The sequence below is a fragment of the Paroedura picta genome, chromosome 3 (assembly GCF_049243985.1).
Source record: "Paroedura picta isolate Pp20150507F chromosome 3, Ppicta_v3.0, whole genome shotgun sequence".
NCBI classification, from domain to species: Eukaryota; Metazoa; Chordata; class Lepidosauria; order Squamata; family Gekkonidae; genus Paroedura; species Paroedura picta.
In genome coordinates, this window is record NC_135371.1 from 116,232,007 (window position 1) to 116,255,833 (window position 23,827).

At 41.9% G+C, this 23,827-nt stretch overlaps 2 protein-coding genes across 7 annotated transcripts in view; one reads left to right on the top strand and one right to left on the bottom strand.

Moving 5' to 3' along the window:
- Positions 1 to 3,799, bottom strand: part of FABP6 (fatty acid binding protein 6) — a 56,549-nt gene extending 52,750 nt beyond the window's left edge. For 2 of the 3 annotated variants that reach the window (XR_013229325.1, XM_077327235.1), the window contains exon 1: positions 1 to 3,799. The gene's annotated coding sequence lies outside the window, so the exon portion shown is untranslated. The other variant, XM_077327234.1, reaches the window with a different exon arrangement.
- The window catches only part of PWWP2A (PWWP domain containing 2A), a 25,338-nt gene continuing 5,297 nt past the window's right edge, over positions 3,787 to 23,827 (top strand). The window contains exons 1-3 of one of the 4 annotated variants that reach the window (XM_077327230.1): positions 4,447 to 4,584; positions 6,610 to 6,734; positions 15,213 to 17,961. In XM_077327230.1, coding sequence (XP_077183345.1) covers positions 6,625 to 6,734; positions 15,213 to 16,869 — 1,767 coding nt within the window. In that variant the 5' untranslated portion in view covers positions 4,447 to 4,584; positions 6,610 to 6,624 and the 3' untranslated portion in view covers positions 16,870 to 17,961. Of the gene's footprint in view, positions 4,585 to 6,609; positions 6,735 to 15,212; positions 17,962 to 23,827 lie in introns of those variants that run through there. The other 3 variants (XM_077327229.1, XM_077327231.1, XM_077327228.1) reach the window with 3 other exon arrangements.

The following is a 23,827-nucleotide window of genomic DNA, read 5'->3' on the forward strand; positions in this document are numbered from 1 at the left end:
CTATGCACTTGGACATCGCCAAATAGACTACACAGGAACCAAATCAACTATATCTTATGCAGCCAACGATGGTCCAGTTCAATCCTTGCTGCCAAAACATATCCAAGTGCTGATTGCGGTTCAGATCATGACCTGTTGCTGGCTAAAATCAAAACAAATCTGCAAAATCAAGAGAACATCAGGGTTAAGGAAGTTCAATGTAAATAAAATTCTGCTCACATATGCAGTGGAAATGGAAAATCGATTTCAACTATGGAAGCAACAGAGAAGATGCCTGAAAAACTGTGGCAGGAAATTCAATCAATTGCAGTTGAAACAGCAGTTAAACCACACAACCAGCCAGAAAAAGATTAAAATGGCTCTCAGATGAAACTGAAAGAATAGCTGAATGTAGAAAAGCAGCAAAAGCTGCAGGCAAAAGGGAGGAAGCAAGAAAATTAAATGTGGATTTTAAAAGGGCAGCAAGAATAAACAGTGAAGCTTACAGGAATCAGAAGTGCAAGCAATTAGAGGAAGATTACAAAAAAAGACAAAATAGACATGCTTTTGCACAAGTAAAGAGGTTCCAAATGCCATTTGCTGCTCACAAAAACATTATCAAAAATAAACAGGGGAAAGAACTGACTGACCAACAGAACATCAAGAACAGATGGCAGGAATATATAAAAATGTACGCCTGCAGAACTCTCTTCAAAATAAGAAATAGAAATTGAACTTGAACCGGCAATTCTTGAGGAAAAAGTCAAACAAGCCTTGAGTCAATTTCCAAATAAGTCTCCAGGAATTGGCATCATACCCATGGAACTGCTGAGATGTGTACCAATCATTATACCTTTGTGCCAGAAAAACTGGGAAACTTATAACTGGCTAGAGGAGTGGAAATTATCTGTTTTCATTTCACTACCAAAAAACTTCCAATTACTGTACATTAGCCCTCATTTCTCATGTCAATAAGATCGTGTTCAAAATCATACAATACATAGCAACAACCATTGAAAGAGAATTCCCAGATGTTCAACCTGTCTTTTGATGGGTGCGTGGCACTCGTGAAGCTGCGCTGGGTTTTGGAAAGGTCACAGGAATATCAGAAGGATGCCTACATCTGCTTTGTTGACTACAAGAAAGCTTTTGATTATGTGGATCATGACAAATTGTGGGAAATCCTGCAAAATTTGGGGCTGCCAGTGCATTTGGCCAAAGTGATGCAGTCACTCTACGCAAACCAAGAAGCCACTGTTTGTACGCCATTTGGTGACAGTGATTGGTTCAAAACAGAGCAAGGAGTGCACCAAGGTTGTATTCTTTCCCCCTTCCTGTTTAACTTTCTTTTCACTTCTAGATTGGACTTGTGCAACTCACTCTATGCTGGCCTGCCCTTATCCTTGATACGGAAAATGCAACTGGTCCAGAATGCAGCCGCCAGGGTCCTCACAGCAACACCTAGGAGGTCCCACATCCAGACCATCCTCCAGCAGCTGCACTGGCTTCTGGTTGAATTCTGGATCAGGCTTAAGGTTTTGATTTAAGGCCATACGTGGTCTGGGCCCCGTGAAACTAAGGGATCGCCTCTCTGCCTACACCCCTCAATGAGCCTTATGCTCTACCAGTTCCAACTTCCTGGTGATCCCTGGCCCCAAGGAAGCCCACTTGATCTCAACCAGGGCCAGAGCTTTCTCCATCCTGGCCCCCACCTGGTGGAACAAGCTCCCAGAGGAGATCAGGGCCCTGACGGAACTTGAATAGCTCCACAGGGCCTGCAAAATGGAGCTCCTCCACCAGGCATTTGGTTGAGGTCAACTAGTACCTCCACTTCCAATCAGACCCCCTGAGCCTCCCTCCTAAAACCATCACTGTAGACTGGCCCACCCACTGGGCCATAAGTAGGCGTTGACTTATTGTTGTCCCCAATGTTCTATTGTTCATAATGTTATTGTTATTATTGTATTATAAACTGAGCTATTTGTATTTGTTTGATGTAAACCACCCTGAGCCTTTGGGGAGGGCGGTATATAGATATAATAAATAACTCGTATGCTGAGTTTATTATAAGAGAGACTGAACTCAAAGAATCAAACATTGGAATTAAGATTGGAGGAAGGAATATAAATAATCTTCAGTATCCTGATGACACTACCCTCCTGTCAGAAAGTAAGGAAGGCCTAGAACAGCTGATCACAAAGGTCAACGAAGTAAGAAAGAAATTGGCCATTTCTTAAACACTAAAAAGAAAAAAATAATGTCCATGGCAAATGACAGACACGTCACAGAAACATTCAATGGTGAAGAGATGGAATGTGTCCAATAATCCATTTTTCTTGGATCACAAATTGACATGAGTGGTGACTGCGGGATGGAAATAAAATGTCAAATTGCTCTAGGTTGCTCAGCAAAGAACCGAAAATGGAAAAGCAAGGACATAAGCCTGACTACCAAAAGTAGATTAGTTTGTTCTAGATTAGTTTGTTCCATTAGCCACTTATGGCTGTGAAAGTTGATGATGAAAAAAATCAGACAAGAGAATGTAATCCCTATATGCAAGACGAAGCCGTTGGAAATAGTTTGGGTTGAGTAAGCTCGTCATATAATCAATTCTTGTCGCCACTTTTTCTTTACTTGCTCATTGTAGTATCTGAGAAAAGCTTGAAAATGCGGCCCACAAAATCACTAATGGTATTTGATACTTAAAATTCCATTCAATTTGTAATGTTACAATTTCAATGACACTGATCCTTAATAAATGTCAGTTATTTATTTATCTTCATCATGTATATGCAAAAACAAGACAGAATTTTCAGTCCATTTCAACAGAGTTAAGTTATTTGAAATGGGGGGAGGGTAATTAAAGCTAAAGGAAATATGCATTTTTCACATTTGGAGCTTGTAGCTATTCTAAACTCTGGATTCTTTGGTTGTCTGTCCTGTACTTGTGCAGTCTCAGTCTTACTCAGGAATAAGTCTCCTAAAACAAGCATAAAACTGCAATTGTATTCCTACCGGCACGTTTGCATGCAGCCACAGTTACGGAATGCAAGGCAGGCATCCCCCACCTGGCAATTGTCTATACAGAAAATCGAGTAATGTGTCGCCAGAAGTGAAATTCACGAGCCGCTTGAAGCTCCTCACTCGACGCCGAGTCACGCGTGAGATACAGAACCTTTCAATGCTGTTGCGTTCGGTTAGGTTTCTTAACTGGCAGGTCGCGGCTCCTGGCTAAACTTACACCTTGTGCGCTTTCCAAGGGCAGTGTAACTAAGCACTGTCCCTTTGTTGGGCGGCTGAGGAGTTCCTTCCTACTCACGACCAACAATACCAACTATCCCTCCAAGGCTTTCAGGCTTCCCTGCCCGCCTCCCTTCTTACTCTCAGAGCGCTCTCGCAAACTCTCCTTTATCGCTTCCTTTGCGCTTTTAAAACCATCACTACATATCCCAGCCGAATGTAGGAGAACTGGGAGAAGAGTCCTTCCTTCAGCCCCCTCGGGAAACTAACTCATCGGGAGAAAACCCGTGAAGACCCGAAGGAATGCCACTGCCCCTTGCTTTTTTCCAACAGGCATCCGACAGAGCCAATGAGCGGCAACAGAAAGGAGGGCGGGCCCACTTTTGTTCCACGAATGAAACAAGAGGCGCTCATTAACCTGCCCCTTTTGATCTTTGTCGACACAGATACCACTAACCCCACCCCTGTCTTCCACTTCCTGCCCTCTGGAGCAACGTCTCCCCTCCCAGCCAATGGGAAGTTCTTCAGGCCTTTGATGGATTTTCCTGCCTTCCAATAGGAGCTCAGAAGCGGGCGAGGTACTTGCCTTCCCCCCCTCGGTAGGCGGCGCCCCTTCCCTTCCCAGGCGGGCGAAGAAGGCCGCGGTTATCGATCCCGCTGCTGGTAGAGGGAGGAGGAAGCAACAGCAGAGAAAATGGCGGCCGTGGCTGCGACTGCGGCGGTGCCGGGTGATGGGGGAGCTGGCGAGGCCGAGCCCATTCCGGGCGCCGAGGCCGGCGCAGACGCGCTCCCTGCCGGCACTCCGGCTGCAGTGGAGTCAGCGGTGCTCGACGGCCGGGAGGAGCCGGAGCCGGCCCCGGGCGGCGAGGCCGAGGAGCCCCCGCCGCCGCCACCCAGGAGCCCCGCGGGGACTCGCGACCTGCCGCAGGCCCAGCCCAGCCCGGAGCCCGCCGCGGAGATGCCCGAGCCCTGCGCGCTGGCGGCCGGCTTCCCCGAGCTCCACACGGGAGGAGAGGAGGAGCCGCCCTGCTTGCCGCTCTTGCCGCCGCCGCCTGCAGCTGGGGGCCCCGCGGGGCCGGAGCCCGGGGAGGAGCCGCCCCGGCCGGAGGAGGAGGAGCCGGATGCTGCAGCCGGGGCGAAGCCGCCCGAGTTCACGGGGCCTGTGGCGGCGGCGGCGGCGGCGGCGCCTGCGGGAGGGAGAGCGGAGCTGGCGGCAGAGGAGGAGGAGGAGGAGGAGCGGCTGCTGCTGCTGCCGGGCTCGGAGGTGCTGGTCACCCTGGATCACATCATCGAGGACGCGCTGGTGGTGTCGTTCCGCTTCGGAGAGAAGCTCTTCTCCGGCGTCCTCATGGATCTCTCCAAAAGGTGAGCGCCGCGCCTCACACGCCTCGCGCCCTGCCACCCCCCCCCCGGGGCCCAAACAAGCGGCGGTGGCCGGGGGTGGGCGAGGCCAGGCCCTCGGAGGGCGCCGTGTGGCGCGAGGCCTCGTGGCTCGGCCCGCGGGAGCGGTGCAGGAGGAGGAGGAGGCCCTCTGGCCCCGGGCTTCGGGGCGGCTCGTGCCGTCGCGCTTGGCCCTCTTTTGTTCTCGCTTGGCCTTCAGGCGCGACTGGGACGGAAAGGCTTCCCGCGGGAGGGGGGCCAGGAAGCGGCCACCACCTGGGTCGCGGCAGGCCGTGCTCTTTATTAACACCCTCAAACGGGGGCCACTTTGGCACCGATAGCACTGCCGAGCAGCCCAGCCCTCGCTCTTGAGTAGCTGCATGGAAACGCAACTTTTTATCTCGTCGGAGTAGAAACGCAAGATACTAAAGACATATCCTCCCTTCGACTTCGTCAATTCTTTCAGTTAATGGTGGTGGTTAGGCTGGTCTGTTTTCTTACTCTGTCAGAAAAATGTGGAATTAACGGCAAAAAAGTGACCAATTTCATAATGAACGAATGCCTTTTCACCATAGGTACAGCGCTGAGAAGTTGCCTTCCTCATTGGCTTATCCAGGATGAAAAACATCCCATTATTCACATGTTTAAAAGTACAGACTTTTCCCAGTGAAGATATTCATCTCGTTTTTAAAAAAAAGTTGCATGAGGAAATCCCAAGCTGAATGTATGATCTTGGGGCAGACTTATGCACATAATCAGTATGCTTAAAATATGTGTATCCATAGGAGGATTGATTTATAGTCTGGCAATGCACCGGTGCATTTCAGGGTCTATTAAATAGATCAGGCTGTTGGAAAAGCAAATCCGAATCTGTCGCTTTTCAACACCCAAAGATTGTAGTATGCAGAGAGGATTCAGTGCACACTGTCCTTTAGATGTGCTCTGCCTTATGGTTTAGGATGGCGTTGTATGAATTCTAAGAACTATTGTCACAATTAGTAAGTTATGACTCAAGGTACAAGGAAAAGAATATATGGACCTGTTTTGCCCTTTCTTATGGAGCAAGTCCTTCCTGGCATTTCTAGTACATTCCACAGGGGCCTACATTCAAGGTTTTAAGCCATAGGGCATAAATATGGTCCCTTGTGGAGAGCAGAAGAGCCTCAGTAGCTCACAAGATACTTTAAGGAGTAGGCCTGAGGAAAACAATCGCCTTGTTCATTACACTGTCAATTCCTTAGTGGCTATGATGCATAGCTGTAGGGCAAGGGACCAGGAGTAGCAAGAAACTTGCACTTTTCATGTAAAAGTTTCTCCCTATACCTGTGGAAATCTCTCTGAGAACCATTACTTTGTAATGTGCTTTCTTGTATAGGGAGATAGGGCTGTGTAATGTTGAGAGACATGGCAAATTTGGGTATATGACTTGCTTAGTTATCCTTTATGCTTCATTGCTGTCCAAGAATTTGAACCCGGATCCTGGTTCTTTATCCAGATCTGTCTTTGCAACAGACATAGGATAGGAGTAGAATTTATAAGGGTTTTTTTTCAGTTGCATTGTGAGGTTTACTGATAATCAAATGGTGAGATATCCACCGTTGTCTTATTGCTCCTTCATTGGCTGTAAAGGTTTGGTTCATGGTGGTGTTTGTAAACATTCCAGGACTTATGAATCCATGTGGAAGCTTGAGTTTGCTTACGATATTTCATTATGAATCTTGGTTCTATTACCTCTATTTCTGGGTGTTAACAGAGATCAGTAAAATGTTTCTGCCTGCCAAAATTTGCCTTCCCTTCTATGGATGGCAACTGCAGAAGCTATATGTGCTCCACAGCAAGTATGCCACATAGAGCCTGCTTGTTAACCTTTATCCAATATTTCTCAATACAAATATGAGTAATTGTTCATAATGAGTAGTTAGAAGTGACCACCTCCTTAGAGCTGGTAGGCTTTTATTCATGACCTTCAGGAGTGTGGCCAGATGTCTTACCATACATTTTCTTTTGCAGGTATGAAGGCCAGATATGCAGGAGGAGTCAAGTAGGGTTGGAGAACAAAGTAACACCAATGTTGTTAGCTTGAATGGCAAAAGCAAAACTCAAACCCATAAAAGCAAGGAACTGCAGTTGAGAAAGCAAGTTATTTTACTCAGACATTGTACACTCATTGTTGGTGTGTATAATGTAATTTTATGTTCACACAGTGTTGTATTGCTAGTTTATCTGCTGGAACATTTCTGCAACTTCACTTTCTGAGATCTCTTAACTGACACTCTTGGTTTCATGATGGCATAAGCCTTGTATAGTTGTGAAGGGTGGGAAGCAAAGTGTGTAGTGAGGCTGTTCTGAGCTGCTTCTAAATCCTATCTGCTTTAAAATCATTGACAGATAGCAAGTGTGCTGAAGGGAAGCTGCTCATGATGTGTAGTGTTTACTCTTAAATCTAAGTTTCGTAACTTTAGTGCATTGCACTTAATAGCTCTGTCATTTCATTGCTTTTCTAGGTTTGAGATCTGAAAACCCTGTAGGAAGAAACTAATTTTTAAATTCTGTTGTTTACATTTGTTTTGTGGTACGATCTCCTGACTTAATGTTAAAAGGTAAAGGTATCCCCTGTGCAAGCACCGGGTCACGTCTGACCCTTGGGGTGACGCCCTCCAGTGTTTTCATGGCAGACTCAATATGGGGTGGTTTGCCAGTGCCTTCCCCAGTCATTACCATTTACCCCCCAGCAAGCTGGGTACTCATTTTACCAACCTCGGAAGGATGGAAGGCTGAGTCAACCTGGAGCCAGCTGCTGGGATTGAACTCCCAGCCTCATGGGCAGTGCTTCAGACTGCATATCTGCTGCCTTACCACTCTATGCCACAAGAGACGCTTGACATAGGTGAATAAAGATACTAGATTTTCAGAGCAGTCCAGTGCAGAGTTACTTCCATGTAGAAACCCATCACAGCCTTTGGAGTAACTGTATAAGAGTGCACTGTCAGTGGTCCACTGGGAATTAATAGTTTTTTATTTCCCCTCCCTTCTGGACCTTAGGTGGCTGGCTGTTCAGTACAGAGAAGAATATCAGTGCCTATCATTATAATGTTGAGTTGATGTTGAAAGTCTTGCCATTAGAAAAGTCTGTTTACGTCATCAGTACCAACTTTGCTTATATCATTTGATCTTAGTAATAGCACAAAATAGCACAAAAAAAGCCCATAACATAGATATACCCATCCATAAATAAGTGCCCTTCAGGCTTAATTTTACCTGTGGTGAGTACCTGGCACCTGTATAAATACTTTGGCGTTGGATTTGAGTTATGAAGAAGACTTTGAATGTGGCACATTCCCTAATAGTAGGATCAACGTACATATTTTTGTGTGACCTGTCAGATACCAATCATTAGTGTACCTACCTTTTTTGCCCTTTCTACCATGTGCTTGTTACAAGTCGTCATCTGATATTAGAGGACTTAACAGTGGGGACTATAGGAGGAAAGCAAGTGCTAGAGCTACTAGGGTGCAATTTGTGGGATAGTGAAAATCTTGTGAGCTTGTAGTAGTGCACTTAATGAGATAAAGCACTCTTGCTTGTCAGTGGTTTTCAACAGCCAGATTTTAGCAATTCTGGAATATTGGTGCTGATCATGACATCTGGAGATGTTTAATAAGATGAAGAAAGATTTAACACTAACACTTCCCCTCAAAAAACCTGACAGCATTTGGCTTGGAATTAACAGCTCTCATCATAGAAGTCTGCAGTAGTTAGAAGGCACCTGACATTGATATTTCATGTATACCATATACTGGACATCAGCCAAGAAGCAAAGTTAACAAACCCATACTAGCCTATCATTTCTCAGCGGTAACTCCTAATTTAACAGCTTGGTCTTGCTCAAGGATTAAGATTGGCCTGTTTAGAGAGATTAAATTTTGAGAAATTTTGAAACTGTGGGGAGGGGGGAGCTTTGGAAAAAATTGAAATATGGCCCCGTGAAACCTAATTTTCGTTTGCTATCAATATAAAATACATCATTTATAACTTAGTTCATATATGAAAATGCTTTCGGGTGTATTTTGAAAATGTAAAAATATTCATACCTCCATTATCTAGAAGAAAAATTGTGACTATGCCCAGTACTTAAGAAGAGTTCCTAACTGCTGCACTCTGTGCTGAATAATAACAGATGTACCTTTAATTTTTGCCATTTGTAAAGGCGGGAAATAAAATGTGTAGGTAGAAAACAAATTCTCTAGTTAACAAACAAAAAGGTATTGCTTCGACAGTCACAATAAGTAGGACTGTGAGCATGTGTGGGGGTTTCCCTCCAAACCTTGACATCTCTTGGCTGGTTATATTCCATTTATATGTCCTCTGATATATCAGGAACTGTTATTTGCTTACTCCTTTTAGGTGGCCCTGGTGAAGTTTTCTTTAGGGGGCCGTTTCTTAAAGATGCTTGGCTGCCCTGTTTCCCCACTGTTGCTTTTTGCTAAGCCGAACATGTTCCTTAGTGTGTCTGTAACAGTCAACTTGTATTCAAAATTACATTATTGCTCCAGAATGTTTTTTTCGTATTTGGTAAGATATGGCATGTAATTGTTTGGCAGAACTAGATTTCATTAGCAATTTAAAATGGAATCAGAAATTAACCTAGATTTCCTGGGTCCCATTCCTAACCAGTCATTCCTAGTCATTGTTGGGAGATGGCAGCTGCAATAACCTACATATAACAAATGTACTAAATATAGAGGTCAGAGGAGTCCCAAGTGCAGAATATCTCCAGGACTGTTTCTTCTAAGAGCTTATGCACAAGACTAAGGGCGCTGAAGCAGTGCACTTTCCCTGTCTTTTCTGATAACTGGAAGAGTTTAGTTTTTCAGCCAGGATTTCAGGGCTGTTCTGGAAGGAACTGAAGTCGAAAAAAGTTTATGGAAACTCTTGAAGTATGAATAAAGTTGGTGATGAGTTTGTGATTCCCACCCTTCTTAGCTTTATAAACATTTTTATATATCTGTTAATTTATATCTGCTGATATATCTTTATGAGATGCAGCTGACATAGAAACATTTTGTTATAGAAACAGACATTCATGAGACAACTATGCCTTGACCAGTAGAAAGGCTGTGGCTAGAAAATACACAAAGATGAGGAAGTTTAAAAAAACAAAACAAGAGAACCTCTCATTACTGTTGGGAGTATAAGTTACTGGTTGTAGTAGTATATCTTCATCCATTCTTCACCTGTGGCAGCTAGTCCTTCTAGTACAGTGTAAATTGTACTGTAAAGTTAAATCTGGACAAGTAATAAGGAATTAATTAAATTAATTAGGGATTGATATGAATCCCTACCCCAAAAGTGGCTTGGTTCAGGGCAGGTCCTGAACCAACCCAAAACCAACCCACCAGAAATTGAGCTGGTTTGGCAAGTTCACTTTTGTTCTTTTTGTTTCAGTCCACTTCTTTAGACACATACATATAATTCCTTTAGTCTAGATCCAAGTCTGATCAGGCTTGGAGCACTTTTTGTAGTTAGAGAAGTTCTCTATGTACTCCATAATACTCCCAAGTGAGGCCGAACCAGAGCAGAGTAAAGTGGTACCATTACCTCCCGTGATCTGGACACAATACTCTGTTTGATACAGCCCAAAATCCCATTTGCCTTTTTAGCCACTGAGTCACACTGCTGACTCATGCTCAATGTATGGTCTACTAAGACTCCTAGATCCTTTTTGCACATGCTACTGCCAAGACAAGTCTCCCTCATCCTATATTGGTGTATTTGTTTTTTTGATGATGTGAATGAGAACTTTATTTGAAGATGTACTTTGATCAATTTTGAGATTAAGCTTTAGAATACTTTATTGTACAGCCTATTCCATACATAGCGTTTTGTATTTAGTTCTGCTGATGCTGTGTATCCTGTTTGTATTGTATATATATATTTTTAGCTAGGTATAGATAACCTATATTCTTTTGGCTGTCAAATGACCAGGCCTGAAATTATTTGGGATTTTTTGGCACTGCCAAACAGCCACAGTTAAAGTATATTTAAAGGGACTGAGCCCTTTAAATGCCTTCTTTTCTCCTCCATTGGAAACGGAGGATGGTGGCTAGAGAAGCAAGCCCAGCCAATCCTGGCAGTGCTACACAAAGCAATGTGCTCTGTGTGGTGCAGTAGCTTCTAAGGCTGTCTTCTCCTGTAGTCTGGTTTAAACTGGACTGAGGAGAAGCCAAACCAGCCCCAAGATCAGGCTGCAGCTTCTTTAAAAATCTGATTTTTTTCTTCCTTTACCTATTGGACCTGGGGAAAAAATGAAATTTTTCCAAAATCCCAGATCCATACTAATATTGGGATCCAGGGTTTTTTGGAAATGCTGAAAATGTTTCAGGTCCAATAGACCCAAACCAAAAAAAAAATCCACTAATCATTATCTGATATTGTAGGTTGCCTTACATGAAAATATTCATGCTGTAAGTTTTGATTAAAACCTTGTCTTAAGGGATTTCAATCATTCCAAAAGAAGCATGTTCATAGGATGTTCTTTCAGTGCTTTCCAACGTTTTGAGGGGCTTGGCTCCTATGACATTGTTCTCCTTGCACTGCTCTCAGGTTGCTGTGGGGACATTCTCCAGAGAGCTGCTCATTTCCTCTGCTGTCAGTCCTTCGGTTTTTCAAAGCAGGAGGACTAACAAGTGCCTCAGGAGAGAATACCTCCATAGCAGCTATAGGAAAGTGTATGTGGAAAGTTATAGGCCTCACTTTGGATGTATGAAAAGGCTTCTCATCTTTTCTAAATGTTCACAGTCATGATCAAAATATGAAATAAATAAGAATCTTTCTGTTGAGGAACTTTATGCACAACTGAAATTTTTGGGGAGTACAACACAAAGTTACACATAATTAGGTAAAGGTACCGGGTCATGTCTGACGCCCTCTAGCTTTTTCATGGCAGACTCAATACAGGGTGGTTTGCCAGTGCCTTCCCCAATCATTACCATTTACCCCCCAGCAAGCTGGGTACTCATTTTACTGACCTCGGAAGGATGGAAGGCTGAGTCAACCTTGAGCCGCTGCTGGGACACATAATTACATGATCTAAAACTGAGCTATTTTATTTTTTTCTCTTTTGAGTCTGTACCATGTTTCCAAGAGATGCTACATTGATTTTTAATATATTTATGATTTTTAATATTTCCATACCTAGACATTTATTAAGCTGTAATGATTTTTGATAACTACATAGAATTTGTGATTGCTGTCTTGCAGAGGCAACATACAGACACCCTAGATAAATTAACATTAGAAGGTATATTCAATTTTTGGAATGACATTCTATTTTCTATCATGTCTTAATGGTGATCAGTTCATTAACAGTGATCAGTTCATTAATGACACATTCTTAACCAAAATGGTTAAGTTCTCAAGATTTCCTCAGTTGCTTCCATTCTTCTGCTTGGTTTGTGGCTACGATATCCTCCTGTGATTACTTCTTTAACACAATAGCGTGTTTCTGAAAATAAATCTCATACCAAACCTCTCTGTCTGAAGGGTTGTGTTGGATCAGGAGCAGCACTTGCGCCATCTCTATGTGGCGGTTGCGTGTGCCATCAGCCCCCCCCCTTTTTTTCTCCTTTTAGTGGGGTTATGGAAATAGGGTTAGTTTACATGAACCTTGTCGCCATTCTTGTCTTGCCTTGTTGTCATTAATGTACCATGTTTTTATTGTTCTTATTACTGCTTTTAGGGGATTGGCTTTATGTGACCTGCCTCGAGCCTCGGGGGGGGAGCGGGATATAAATTAAAGGAGGATGAGGATGATGATATGTTCATTGATTGGGCTTGGTAATGTCTCAGATACTGGGTTTCTCCAAGCCAGAAGTTTGTTCCTTGTAACCACCACCACCAGCCAGCCGGGGCCTGGCCCAGGCCCTTGGAAGACCCATGTTAACGGAACGTAGGTTCTTCTGGAGTCCTGGGACTCCCAAGGGTGTTGGCAAGGGCCAACGTGATTGAGCCCCGTGCATAATCGGAGGAGCCGGGTTTTTGGCCCCACCAACCTCACCATGGTGGGAGAGCAGCATGCTGCTCCCCACCCTCACCATGGTGGGAGAGAAGCATGCTACTCCCCACCATCCTGCCTCAGGGCCCGCTGCCCCCGATCTCCCCCACGTTTTGTTTGTGTGGGGCCGTTGCACCTTGGAGGCCAGCGTGTGCCCGGGATGTCCTGCTCCTGTGCGTACTCGGGGGACAGCAGGGCTTTTTACCCCAGCGCATTGGAACGGCAGCAGCCCGGTGTAGGTGGTTGTGAAACTAAAAGTTCATTGCAGTCATTTTATGTGGTAGAATTCAAATTAAATATATTAGCTTGGATCCTAAGTTTTGTTTCCTTTTGTGTCTTTTCCATAGTGAGCATAGTCCTCTAATGCTAAATGGACTAGTGCTGCACAAGCAGAAATATGGGTGGTTATCTTTTGGTAGAACCTTATGTCAACAGGTTTTATTATTTTAATTCATTTATTACATTTATATACCACCCTCTCCTGATGTGTGCATTAATTGATTACTATGTATTTCTGGCCAGTGTTTCTTTTGTTTGGTCTACTACGGTATGAATTATATGTGTGTAAGTGTTGTATACTAATTTCAACATGCTAAACAGCCGTATGCTCTTCCAAGTCCAGTGAAGATAATGAATTTGGAGGGGTGTAACTCTTTAGAACTCTAGTGTTGATACATTGCCAGTTATTATGATTCTGTAGAAACAGCTCTTTAAATAATATACGCAAACCATGATTTTCATATTTCTGACTGAATTCCTTACTGGTACCACTTTAATTAGAAAATAAACTATACTGTGTAGCTTCTTTGACATTCCAACCTGCAGGACAACTCGGGAATTGATTAATATTTCATACTTTTAGGTAGCAGCCCTAAATAGATTCAACCGAAAATAAATTTCAGATTACCAGGATGCTGAAGTAAAAATGTAATTTAAAAACTATTGTGAGTTATAGATCTAACATATGTTAGAATTCTAGGGGCAGAGCTAAAATTTGCCCCCTTTACATATGATGGTGCATAAAGCAGCTTTAGTTGTTTTAAGGGTATTGTCTATTCAGAATTCTGCAGCATTTGCTTTTTGATTTTAAGAATAGAATCTATAAGTAAATGGTACCAAAACCACATATTTCATTTTGAAAATACTAAGTAGATGCTGTATAACCATCTCCACAGGTTACATGTTAGCAGGGTTTAAATATTCCTGCTGATGATTAAAAGTGTCAAACGAGCAGTTTAAAAAATTAATTTTGCTTTTTTTGACATCAGGCTTGTGGTGGTGGTAATATTGCTGTTAAAGCTGCTATTAAACAAGGATTTTGGGATAGTTTGGTAAATATAACCCTTCTGGTAGCAGATTAGACCACAGTTGAGGGCCATATGCTTTTGTTTGTGATGTTGCTTTTTTTTTTTTACTGTAATAAGATCACACTATTGAGTTGGAAATAATCCAGAGAGTAACAAGAGTTTCAGGGTGGAAGCTTTCAAAAGTTGAAGCTCCCTTCATCAGATGCTTTCTTTCAAAAGCTTACACCTCAAAAGTCTTTTTGGACTCTTAAGGGTGCTCTTCGAGTCAAATTTAACTGTTCAGTTTCAACCAACACAGCTACCTCTTGAAACTGTTGAGTAGCTCACTCCTTTATTCTAATTTGTGTACTGATTATAGTAAAATAAGATGCAGATCAAATCTTTCCCATCTTACAATGGGTAAGGACATAGTTGTGACAGAGTTCAGTGTGGTAGCAGTCAGGTTAATTGAACAGGTTAGAAGTTTCTTGCAGCTAACTGAAAAATTAGAATTAAATTCAAATGTGTCAACTAGAAATTAGCTGAACATCTATACTGATGGCGAATGTTGTGTACCAAGGACACATCACAGGAAATTTTCTGAAAGTTTGATCTGAAGGTTGTATGAAAAGTACTGCAATTTGATGGTGTTTAATATGAAAGCTCTTATTTGTTTTATTTTCCAAGTTGCCACATGCCACATAATAGCTCTGAGTCATTTCGTTAACCTCTGTTATTGGTAATTATCTTCAAGGAAAAAGTGTTGTATATGACATGTAGTGGATAGAATACAAAGGAATAAGATGCTTATTAGTATCTTGAGGGCAGTTTGAGGATTATAAGGGAAAGAAACTTTTTAATGTAACTAGCATAGAGCAAGACTTGCTGCTGAAAGCATTCAAGTTTGGCATTTACTCCTGCATGGTGTAGCATAGCTATGCTGTTACAAAAATTTGATGTAATATCTACCAATTGGTGGTTTCTGCCTTTGCATCGAAGTTGTTATCTGCCTTTAGTTCTAAGAACTCTGAGAGAGTGGGATCAGTCTCTTGCATGGCATGGATTGAGACCCTTCCAATTATCTGTGTGGTGAACTGAAGGGGGAAGGGAGGCCAAAATGGAGTGTTTTCTCATTTAGTGTGTTAGTGGCGTATTCTGTAATAATGTGTGGATTGTAAAGCCATAATGATCACATTGAACACCATCCTTTTACAGACTGGTAAAAGATGGCTATAAGGACCGGCAATAATACTGTGTGTGTTTCTTTCTTTAAGGTTTGGACCCCATGGAATCCCTGTGACCATCTTTCCTAAAAGGGAGTATAAGGATAAACCTGAGGCGATGCAGCTCCAAAGTAAATCATTCCAAGATGAGACACAGGTGAAGTGTGAAGTCACAGACTCTTCTCCCATCCAGCCATCAGAACCTAACCTGGCTAAAAACCTATGGACTTCCAAACCACCTCCCTTTTTCCATGAGGGAGCACCCTATCCTCCTCCTTTGTTTATCAGGGACACATATAACCAGTCAATACCTCAGCCTCCGCCTCGGAAAATTAAACGGCCCAAGCGGAAAATGTACAGGGAGGAACCCACTTCAATTATGAATGCTATCAAATTACGACCTAGACAGGTCTTGTGTGACAAGTGTAAGAACAGTATTGTTGCAGAAAAAAAAGAAATTAAAAAGAGCAGCAATGCAAATGACTCCTCAAAATATGAGGATAGTAGAAAGCGAAGAAATGAGAGTGTAACTACTGTGAATAAAAAATTTAAAACTGATCATAAAGTTGATGGTAAAAGCCAAAATGAAAGCCAGAAAAGGAATTCTGTGGTTAAAGTTGCAAATATTGCCCACAGCAGAAGCAAAGTAGTCAAAGTTTCCACTCAAGCAAATACTTCAAAAACACAATTAAATACTAAGAAAGTTCTCCAGAGCAAAAACATGGATCATGCAAAAGCTCGGGAAGTTTTGAAAATAGCCAAAGAGAAGGCACAAAAGAAACAGAGTGCAACCTCCAGTTCCAAAAATGCACATTCAAAGGTCCATTTCACAAGGCGTCTTCAGAACACCAGCTCAGGTTCCCTGCCCCCGCGATTGCGCCTAAAGCCACAAAGGTACCGAAATGAAGAAAACGACTCTTCTCTCAAGACAGGGCTTGAGAAATTGCGGAGTGGCAAGCCCCAGTCTCGCTGCTCCTCTACCCGCTCAGCAGGTGAGGCCCCTTCAGAAAATCAGAGCCCCTCAGAAGGCCCTGAAGAGGCTAACATTGAGGTTCAGGACACAAATGAAGTGCATGTACCTGTTGATCAGGATGAACAGCAGACACTGGGCAAGAGAGGCAGCAAAAGCAATATAACAGTTTACATGACCCTTAATAAAAAGAAATCTGACTCTTCCAGTGCATCAGTGTGTAGTAGTGATAGCACAGATGACTTGAAGTCCACCAACTCTGAGTGTAGTTCTACTGAAAGCTTTGATTTTCCTCCAGGCAGCATGCATGCACCTTCTTCCTCCTCCTCGTCCTCTTCAAAGGAAGAGAAAAAGCTCAGTAATTCCTTGAAAATGAAAGTCTTTTCAAAAAATGTCTCTAAATGTGTCACACCAGATGGCAGGACCATATGTGTAGGAGACATTGTTTGGGCCAAGATATATGGCTTCCCTTGGTGGCCAGCCCGTATTCTTACCATTACTGTGAGCCGGAAAGATAATGGCCTTTTAGTCCGACAGGAAGCACGTATTTCATGGTTCGGGTCCCCAACAACATCTTTCCTTGCTCTTTCACAGCTCTCCCCTTTTTTAGAAAACTTTCAGTCGCGCTTTAATAAGAAGAGAAAAGGTCTTTACCGCAAGGCCATTACAGAAGCAGCAAAAGCTGCTAAGCAGCTAACTCCTGAAGTCCGGGCCCTGCTGACACAGTTTGAAACATGAACACGAAAAGTAAGGTAGGCAAGAAATGTGGAGGAGGCTCCATGAAATGTGTAGCCTAGCTTAATACCATGAAGGACTTGGCCAATTTAAAAAACAGAAAATTGCACTCAGTTGGCTGCTTTTTTGTACTGAAATTTCCATTTGTAGCAATGTCTTGACTGAAAGTTATACTTAACAAATTGTACATGCAATCAAATTAACAAAGTGAAATCTCAGTATTTTTCAAGAGGACTCTTAAAAAAAAATTTTTTTTGTAAAAGTTTAAAATTCCTCTGACAACCCATGCACAGGAGCCATAACCTCAGCTGAAGAGCAGTTTATTTGCAGGGAATTTTTACTAGTTTCTACCCACTATATATACCATGTCAGTGTGTGGAGGGTGGGGGGAGGTGAATAAAAGAAATGGAAGTTACAGATATGATCCAAATTCTCCACCTTAGATGCAGAACCCTTGGCCCTGTCTAAGCCTTTGAACCTTTTATTTAAATATTTTTATTCAAAATTATTCTGATAGGCTGAGCCTGCCTGTCTGGGTGGGCCCCAAAAGCATGCAGAATTATGCCTCAAACACTTTATTTTATACAGTTTATTTTTATTACTTTTGGAAACCAATTTCAGCTGAAAACTATTAGAAAAAATTACCTATTAGTCGATGGGTCTTGGTGGTCACTCAGTCTATGCTTATGCACCCAGGGATACTTCAGGGTTTGGCAAGTTAAAAGGAAACAAGTCCCTTAGTGTTTGCGATCAAGGGCTTTTAATGCTGCATAGGTGTGAATCATAACTTCCTAGGGTGGGGTGTGGGTTTCCTAAGGCAATTGTCCTGCGGGGTTAGCTTGACAGTTTTTGTGTTGTGTAAATAATTGGTCAGATTTTTTTCCTGACTTCTTGTTCATAAATTCTTAGGCTACGTCCTAGTAAATTACACCTTGTGAACTGTCAGATGTGTAATTGTTGCATTTGGATGTACCGAACTGCATTTTTAAAACATTTCCATTTAAGGTATCTGTTTGCAGGTCAGAAAATATGGAAAATGTAATTGTGTAATGCTCTGAAATGTACAAAATTGTAAATAAAATTGACTAAATCTAATTATTTGTGTGTATTTCTCAAAAAGCTTTGAAAAAAATCAGGAAACAGCTGATTCTGTTCACACAATATTTAGTAGACACTTAAATGGGAATAATTCTTGTTCAACACCATCTAAATTAGGCTTACTTTCTTCCATTTTAAATCATTGATATGCATAAATATGGTTTTAATTTTTATATAAATTGTTGGCCTGAGTAAACAAACACTTGTCAGCTGTTCTACAAAAATAAAATGTCTTTCCAGGGGTAACTTTTTCCACCTTTCCATGTTACTAAATATTAGCATCCACACATTTTTTAGTGTCTTCTGCATCTCGCTAGCTTAGTGTTGAGAATTTTTATGCAGTTGATTTACTTAAAATGCTGCACACTCTCTGGTGCTTTTTCTTTCTTTACACACTTGTTTGAAAAGTGCCTGATTTCATCCCTAAGAAATTTACACAGCTATTTTACATGAGTAGGTTCTATAAAATGGAGGTGGGTGGGTGGGAACTAAAGCAGAACTAAAATAGGATTGTATAATCCAAATACACATTCTAAAGAACTAATGATCCCAAGGCTCTGTTGTGACAGTTTGATGCTAAGGTATGTGTTTTAACTTAATGTTCAAGCTTGAGTCATAATTTCATTTTAAAATGTTAACTTGGTTACCCTTGTGCTGTGTACAAAGTTTTTAAATCTGTTGTAGCAAAGAAATCATTATGTTAGGTGATAAATTTCCTAATCTACAGATAAACTAACTTCCAAAGTCACCCAGTCAATGCTTTTTGAATTTAGAAAACACACAAAATTAATGACTCTAGTATGCAATCTATTTCACTCCTGTATTCTCTTTCCTGCAAACAGAAATAAATGTATGTGATTTTATTTTAGTCTTTTAAGGCAAGCTGTGCTTGATTTTTTTTTAAATGCACGATGTAGCTGACTGCTTTTAATGCCTGACCAGGCTTGAAAATACAACTAGACTCAAGGCCATGTGTTACAAGATTGCAGGGTTTAGACCAGGGGTAGTAAAACTGCAGCCTTCCAGATGTCCATGGACTGCAATTCCCATGAGCCCCTGCCAGTGAACACTTTGACTACCCCTGGTTTAGACCTTGCTTTTCTGAGACATGGGCCAGCCCTCCCTCAGCAATAGCCCAAAATCAAAGATTATGTTAATACTCAGTTGTGTAAGTCCTCTTGAATATACACCACCTTCCACATTAGAAGCAGCATCAATGGTCTGATCGGTTTGCAAAGGCTGAATGGAACCATGCCTTCAAAGTTCTGCTCTGCACAACTTGGCAGTGTCGTAATTGCAGTCTTTACCATTCAGCCTGTAGGGTGTGGTCTGGTAGGCTATGCCTGACATAATACTGATTAGAAAGTGCTGTCGCCTTAAGAGTTGTTTTCACTTTTCCCAGCACGCCTTGCTTTTTTTAAATGTAAGTTTGATGCTGTTTTCACAACACGTGGGTTTTCAAATTTTTACTGTTGGTTTGAATTGCAGCATTCGTTAGCAATATTGTGATGTCATCCATGATGACTTAATGTCATTACCTTGTGTGGTCTGACTTTTCCCTCACATTAGGTAATGTCAATTTATTTTCTGCAAGATACTGGATGTCTATGTAGAGTCATACTGTTCTTTTTTTGGCCAGCAAAAGCAAGTGACTGCTTCAAAACAAATATGAGCTTAGCTCTAAAGGCCCTGTGGCAGAGCAGTGGAACTGATTTTCTGCTACTCTGCGGCCCATTTGAAGAGGGTTGCCAAGGTGGGGTGACTCCTGTCTCTTCCACAAGCAGAATCTTTGCATCCAAACCACTGACTTATTTTTGGATAAAATACATAATTTGTTGACACATAATCTGGACATATTTTGAAAATAACACCTTATTTGGGTGCAACCTTTTATCTTGTATATTGGCCTTTGATGGCAGGCAATCAGATTTATCTGCTTCCACTGGTTATGTGTAGATTTTGTCTGTTTTGCAGTGTACACATCATTGAACATGCCCTTGTAAACCTGAAAGGAATCGAAGGCATTGTGTGGCTTCAAACTAGATGAAAGACTTTTTTAAAGCTACTCTTCTATTTTAGCGTTTTCTGTTTTGTACTGTTGAGCTATGGGGATACAGCATGTACTGAAACGGAATGAAATGACTGATAGAACAGATGGCTTGTCATAAGCAACACAATTGCAGACAGTCAGCTGGTCATGGAGCTTTTGCACCTTGCTGCTATTTCTATGTTGTGTAATGGCAAGAATCATGGTGGTCCCAGTCTTGAATAAGTTATGTGCATACATCTCAGTGGAACTCAAAGGCACAGACCCATGTTGCTTGAAGAGTTACAGCCACGTGTTCACAAGATGTACAAATCTTGGCATTGTACAGATATAGCTTGGTGGTATTAACTGCATGACTAGTGCCAGTGCAGTTGGTATATACTGCAGTTTGGAAAACTGGCATAAGCACACTTGCAAAACACAGGTACAAATAACATGTCCCTGACCAGCCCCCACAGTCCTCATTATAACCTGAAGAGCAACTTTAGGAAAGCAGCTCTGAAGGTTAAAAATAAGATGTGCCTGTGGGATGTTTATGTTCCTCTGTATTGCAGCCATGGTAGTTTAGCCATACAACTATTGGCTATGCAGTAAGAACAGTCCAAGCAAATTAAAATGATATTTTCAATTAACTTAGCCAATCTTAATGGGCAAAAGACTTACTCAGGAAAGATCAGGTGTGTGTGGTTTAAAATGACCAGGCAGCATGAAGGATAAGTGGATTAGCTTCTAAAGGAAGTGAGGCATTTCTACTTCGTTTCCAGTGTCTCTTGAAACTCACATCCTGCAAAGGTGGTACCGGTCTGTGGTACCGGTGGTACCGGCACATGGTCTGTGTGCAAGTGAGCTGGTTAGTTGACAGATGCCTGAGCAGCTGAAAAGCAGGAAGACTTTTCTATGAGAAACAGCATAACTAATGAGGGTGTGTGTGTGCGCATCCTCCAATGCTGGATTTGGGGGAAAAAATGGAACCCAGATTGAAGTGGTCTTCATGAAGGATGAGTAACAATTGGGAATTATTGGTCATGCTGGTTGCTGAATTAATGTAGCTATTTAAAATGTCTAAGAGGAAAGGAGATATAGTGTGCATCTGAAGTTTTGGTGGGGAAATCATAAAAGGATCAGTGGGTTAGGTGAATGACTCATTTGGCAAGTGCCTGTTATTGAAGGGGTACTCCAGGGGCTTCCAATTTCCCTCAGTCCAACAAATGGACGTTGTGAGCTCCCAATATTCTGTTTCTTTCCAGCAAGATAATGAAACTCATTGTCACTGAGGTTGAATTTGTGGGTTAATCTCAGTTCCAGTCTATTCTGATGTCCAAGTCAGCATACAGAGCCCACTTGAAGAAAGCACTCGGGATCTTAGCAGAGCGGATAAAGGAAGGATGTATTGAGCTTGTCAGATTCAAAGTGAGATTGTATTCTAACTGCAGGTAATGCCATGCTATTAAAGAGTATTTTTATTCATACAGAAGATGATCTTAAATAATAAAAAGTGGTAGGGCTGTACAAATAGGAGTGGGCTTGGCTCTCAAAGCTCCTCAAACAACCAGTGAGATGGTACTGACTCAGCAAGTCATGCAAAGTGAGCCCCTTTGGTATGAAGGCAAAACCTGCTGTCTATGCTTGACCATGGGATGGCTTGGCTCTCACTTATGATGAAGAGTTGGTTCTCATATGCTGCTTTTCTCTACCTGAAAGAGTCTCAAAATGGCTTACAATCGCCTTCCCTTTCCTCTCCCCACAACAGACACCCTGTAAGGTGGGTGAGGCTGAGAAAGCCCTTATATTACTGATCGGTCAGAACCGCTTTATCAGTGCTATGGCAAGCCCAAGGCCACCCAACTAATTGCATGTGGGGGAGTGGGGAATTAAACTCTGCTTGCCAGATTAGAAATCCATGCTCCTCACCACTACATCAAACTAGCTGTCAAACTGGAGGCGGATGTGCTTCACGCATCAAAATTTCTTCTCTTTAATAACAATCCCTTAAAACTTACGTCTACACATTGTTAGGTATGTGGCAAGTCAATTCCCAGTGAATTACAGGAAGATATATTTTGTTAATGCCTTACCCATTGCACACTGATTTAATTAGGTGCCCTCTGGTTTAATTATACAATGTAAGATTATTCTTGATAATAGGGATAGGGATAAAAATATACACAAGCATCAGAATGGATTCCTTTTTACATACACAAATACTATACAGCAAATTTTACAGCAAAGCTGTTCTCTCATAAATTCCTAAAAACATTTTTAATATATCCTGTTTTCTCTCCTCACCATTTCCAACTGCTGCAAAGTTTATCCCCAGCAGTGCAGGAGGGGGGACAGGTTGCAGGAACATGACAGTTGCTCCATCTTTCCTCTTCCCTGATGAAAGAGGCAGGTGGAGCAGTTTTGCCCCCTTCCCTGAGCCATGTGGTAGTTGGGACATATGGGATCCTGTGACCCTGGCACTCAAATCCCTGGGGCCAGAAAAGAGTGCTGCAGGAAAAATAGATTCACAGTCTTGTTCCCATAGATTGCTGGATACAATTCCATAACTTTCTGAATGTACAAAGTAGATTACAGAGGTTTTATTTTTAAATGAAGAATCCCTATTTCCAGAAAAACCATGGATATTAGATTGTTAATTCGTTTACAGCTTCAGTATGCAAGGTATAATCATACTGGTCCTAGTCCATAGGTGGATTTCACTATGTGAAATTATAAGGCCCAGAATTTCTCATGTGAAACATCAATGCATCTTCAGTGCGTGTGGCACCACTCCATGCTTAAGTTGTCCAGACACGGGTTTCTCACTTCCATAAGTAAGCAAATGTTCTCCATGCGGAAAAGGTACAGCCACATGTGGAATATTCCACCAATGAAGGAGAAAGTAATTAAATCCCCAGCCACAAGAAAGTTGTGAATATGTTTCTCATAAAAATTGTTCTACATCCATAGTCAGTCCCATACAGCAGATAACAATCCTTTTCTTATGTTGGTGGTCAGTGATTTGCAGTATATGATACATGTAACAATTAGAATCACATTTCTTGGAAAGTACAACTCAAATGAAAACAGGAAACTTCTTTTCCTGTTTTTATTTTTATTTTTGTTCTTAAGTTCCTCATTGTCTGACCAATCTTTTCCCTGTATTATTTAAATTAGTGTATACTCTGCCTTTCTCCACAATGGGGACCCAAACCATGTTTTGTCACTGCCCTCTTCTCCATTGTGTCCTCACAACAACTGTGAGATAGCAGTGGCACTTTTAAGACCAACAGGGTTCTTTTCTGGGTACAAGCAAGGTTTTTTCAGTGTGTCTAGCCCCTTGATTTTACACTAAAAGAAACTAATGGTCCTAAACCCTGTTCTTCCTTTTGTGAGGAAAGAAAAATAAGGTGTAGTTTAAAACACAGACTTTGAGCCAGAACTCTGCATACAGTTTGAAAGCAGCCTACAAGGCAAATGTTAATAGGAAGAATTTATCTTTTTGCCTACATATATATGTACAAAGTATAATTGCACAGAACCAATGCTTAAAAGTTAGTTTATCCTCTCAAGCTACTAAAATGGTTGTTAAGATAATTGCAAAATATTTCCTTTAGTTCAACTTCTGTTTCTGATCCCAGAATTCAGGATCTGATTGCTGTTCAAGGTGTATTTCTTTTAACTCTGGATGATCACATAGAAAATGGTGCTCTCCTGAGCCACTGAAAGCCAGGATCCTAGTGATTATAGAGGCTTATGAATTGTCCTCTGTCCAATGACAGTTATTCAGTTGTTGGCACGTCCAAGAGTCTGGCCATGCGGCTTTTGAAATAC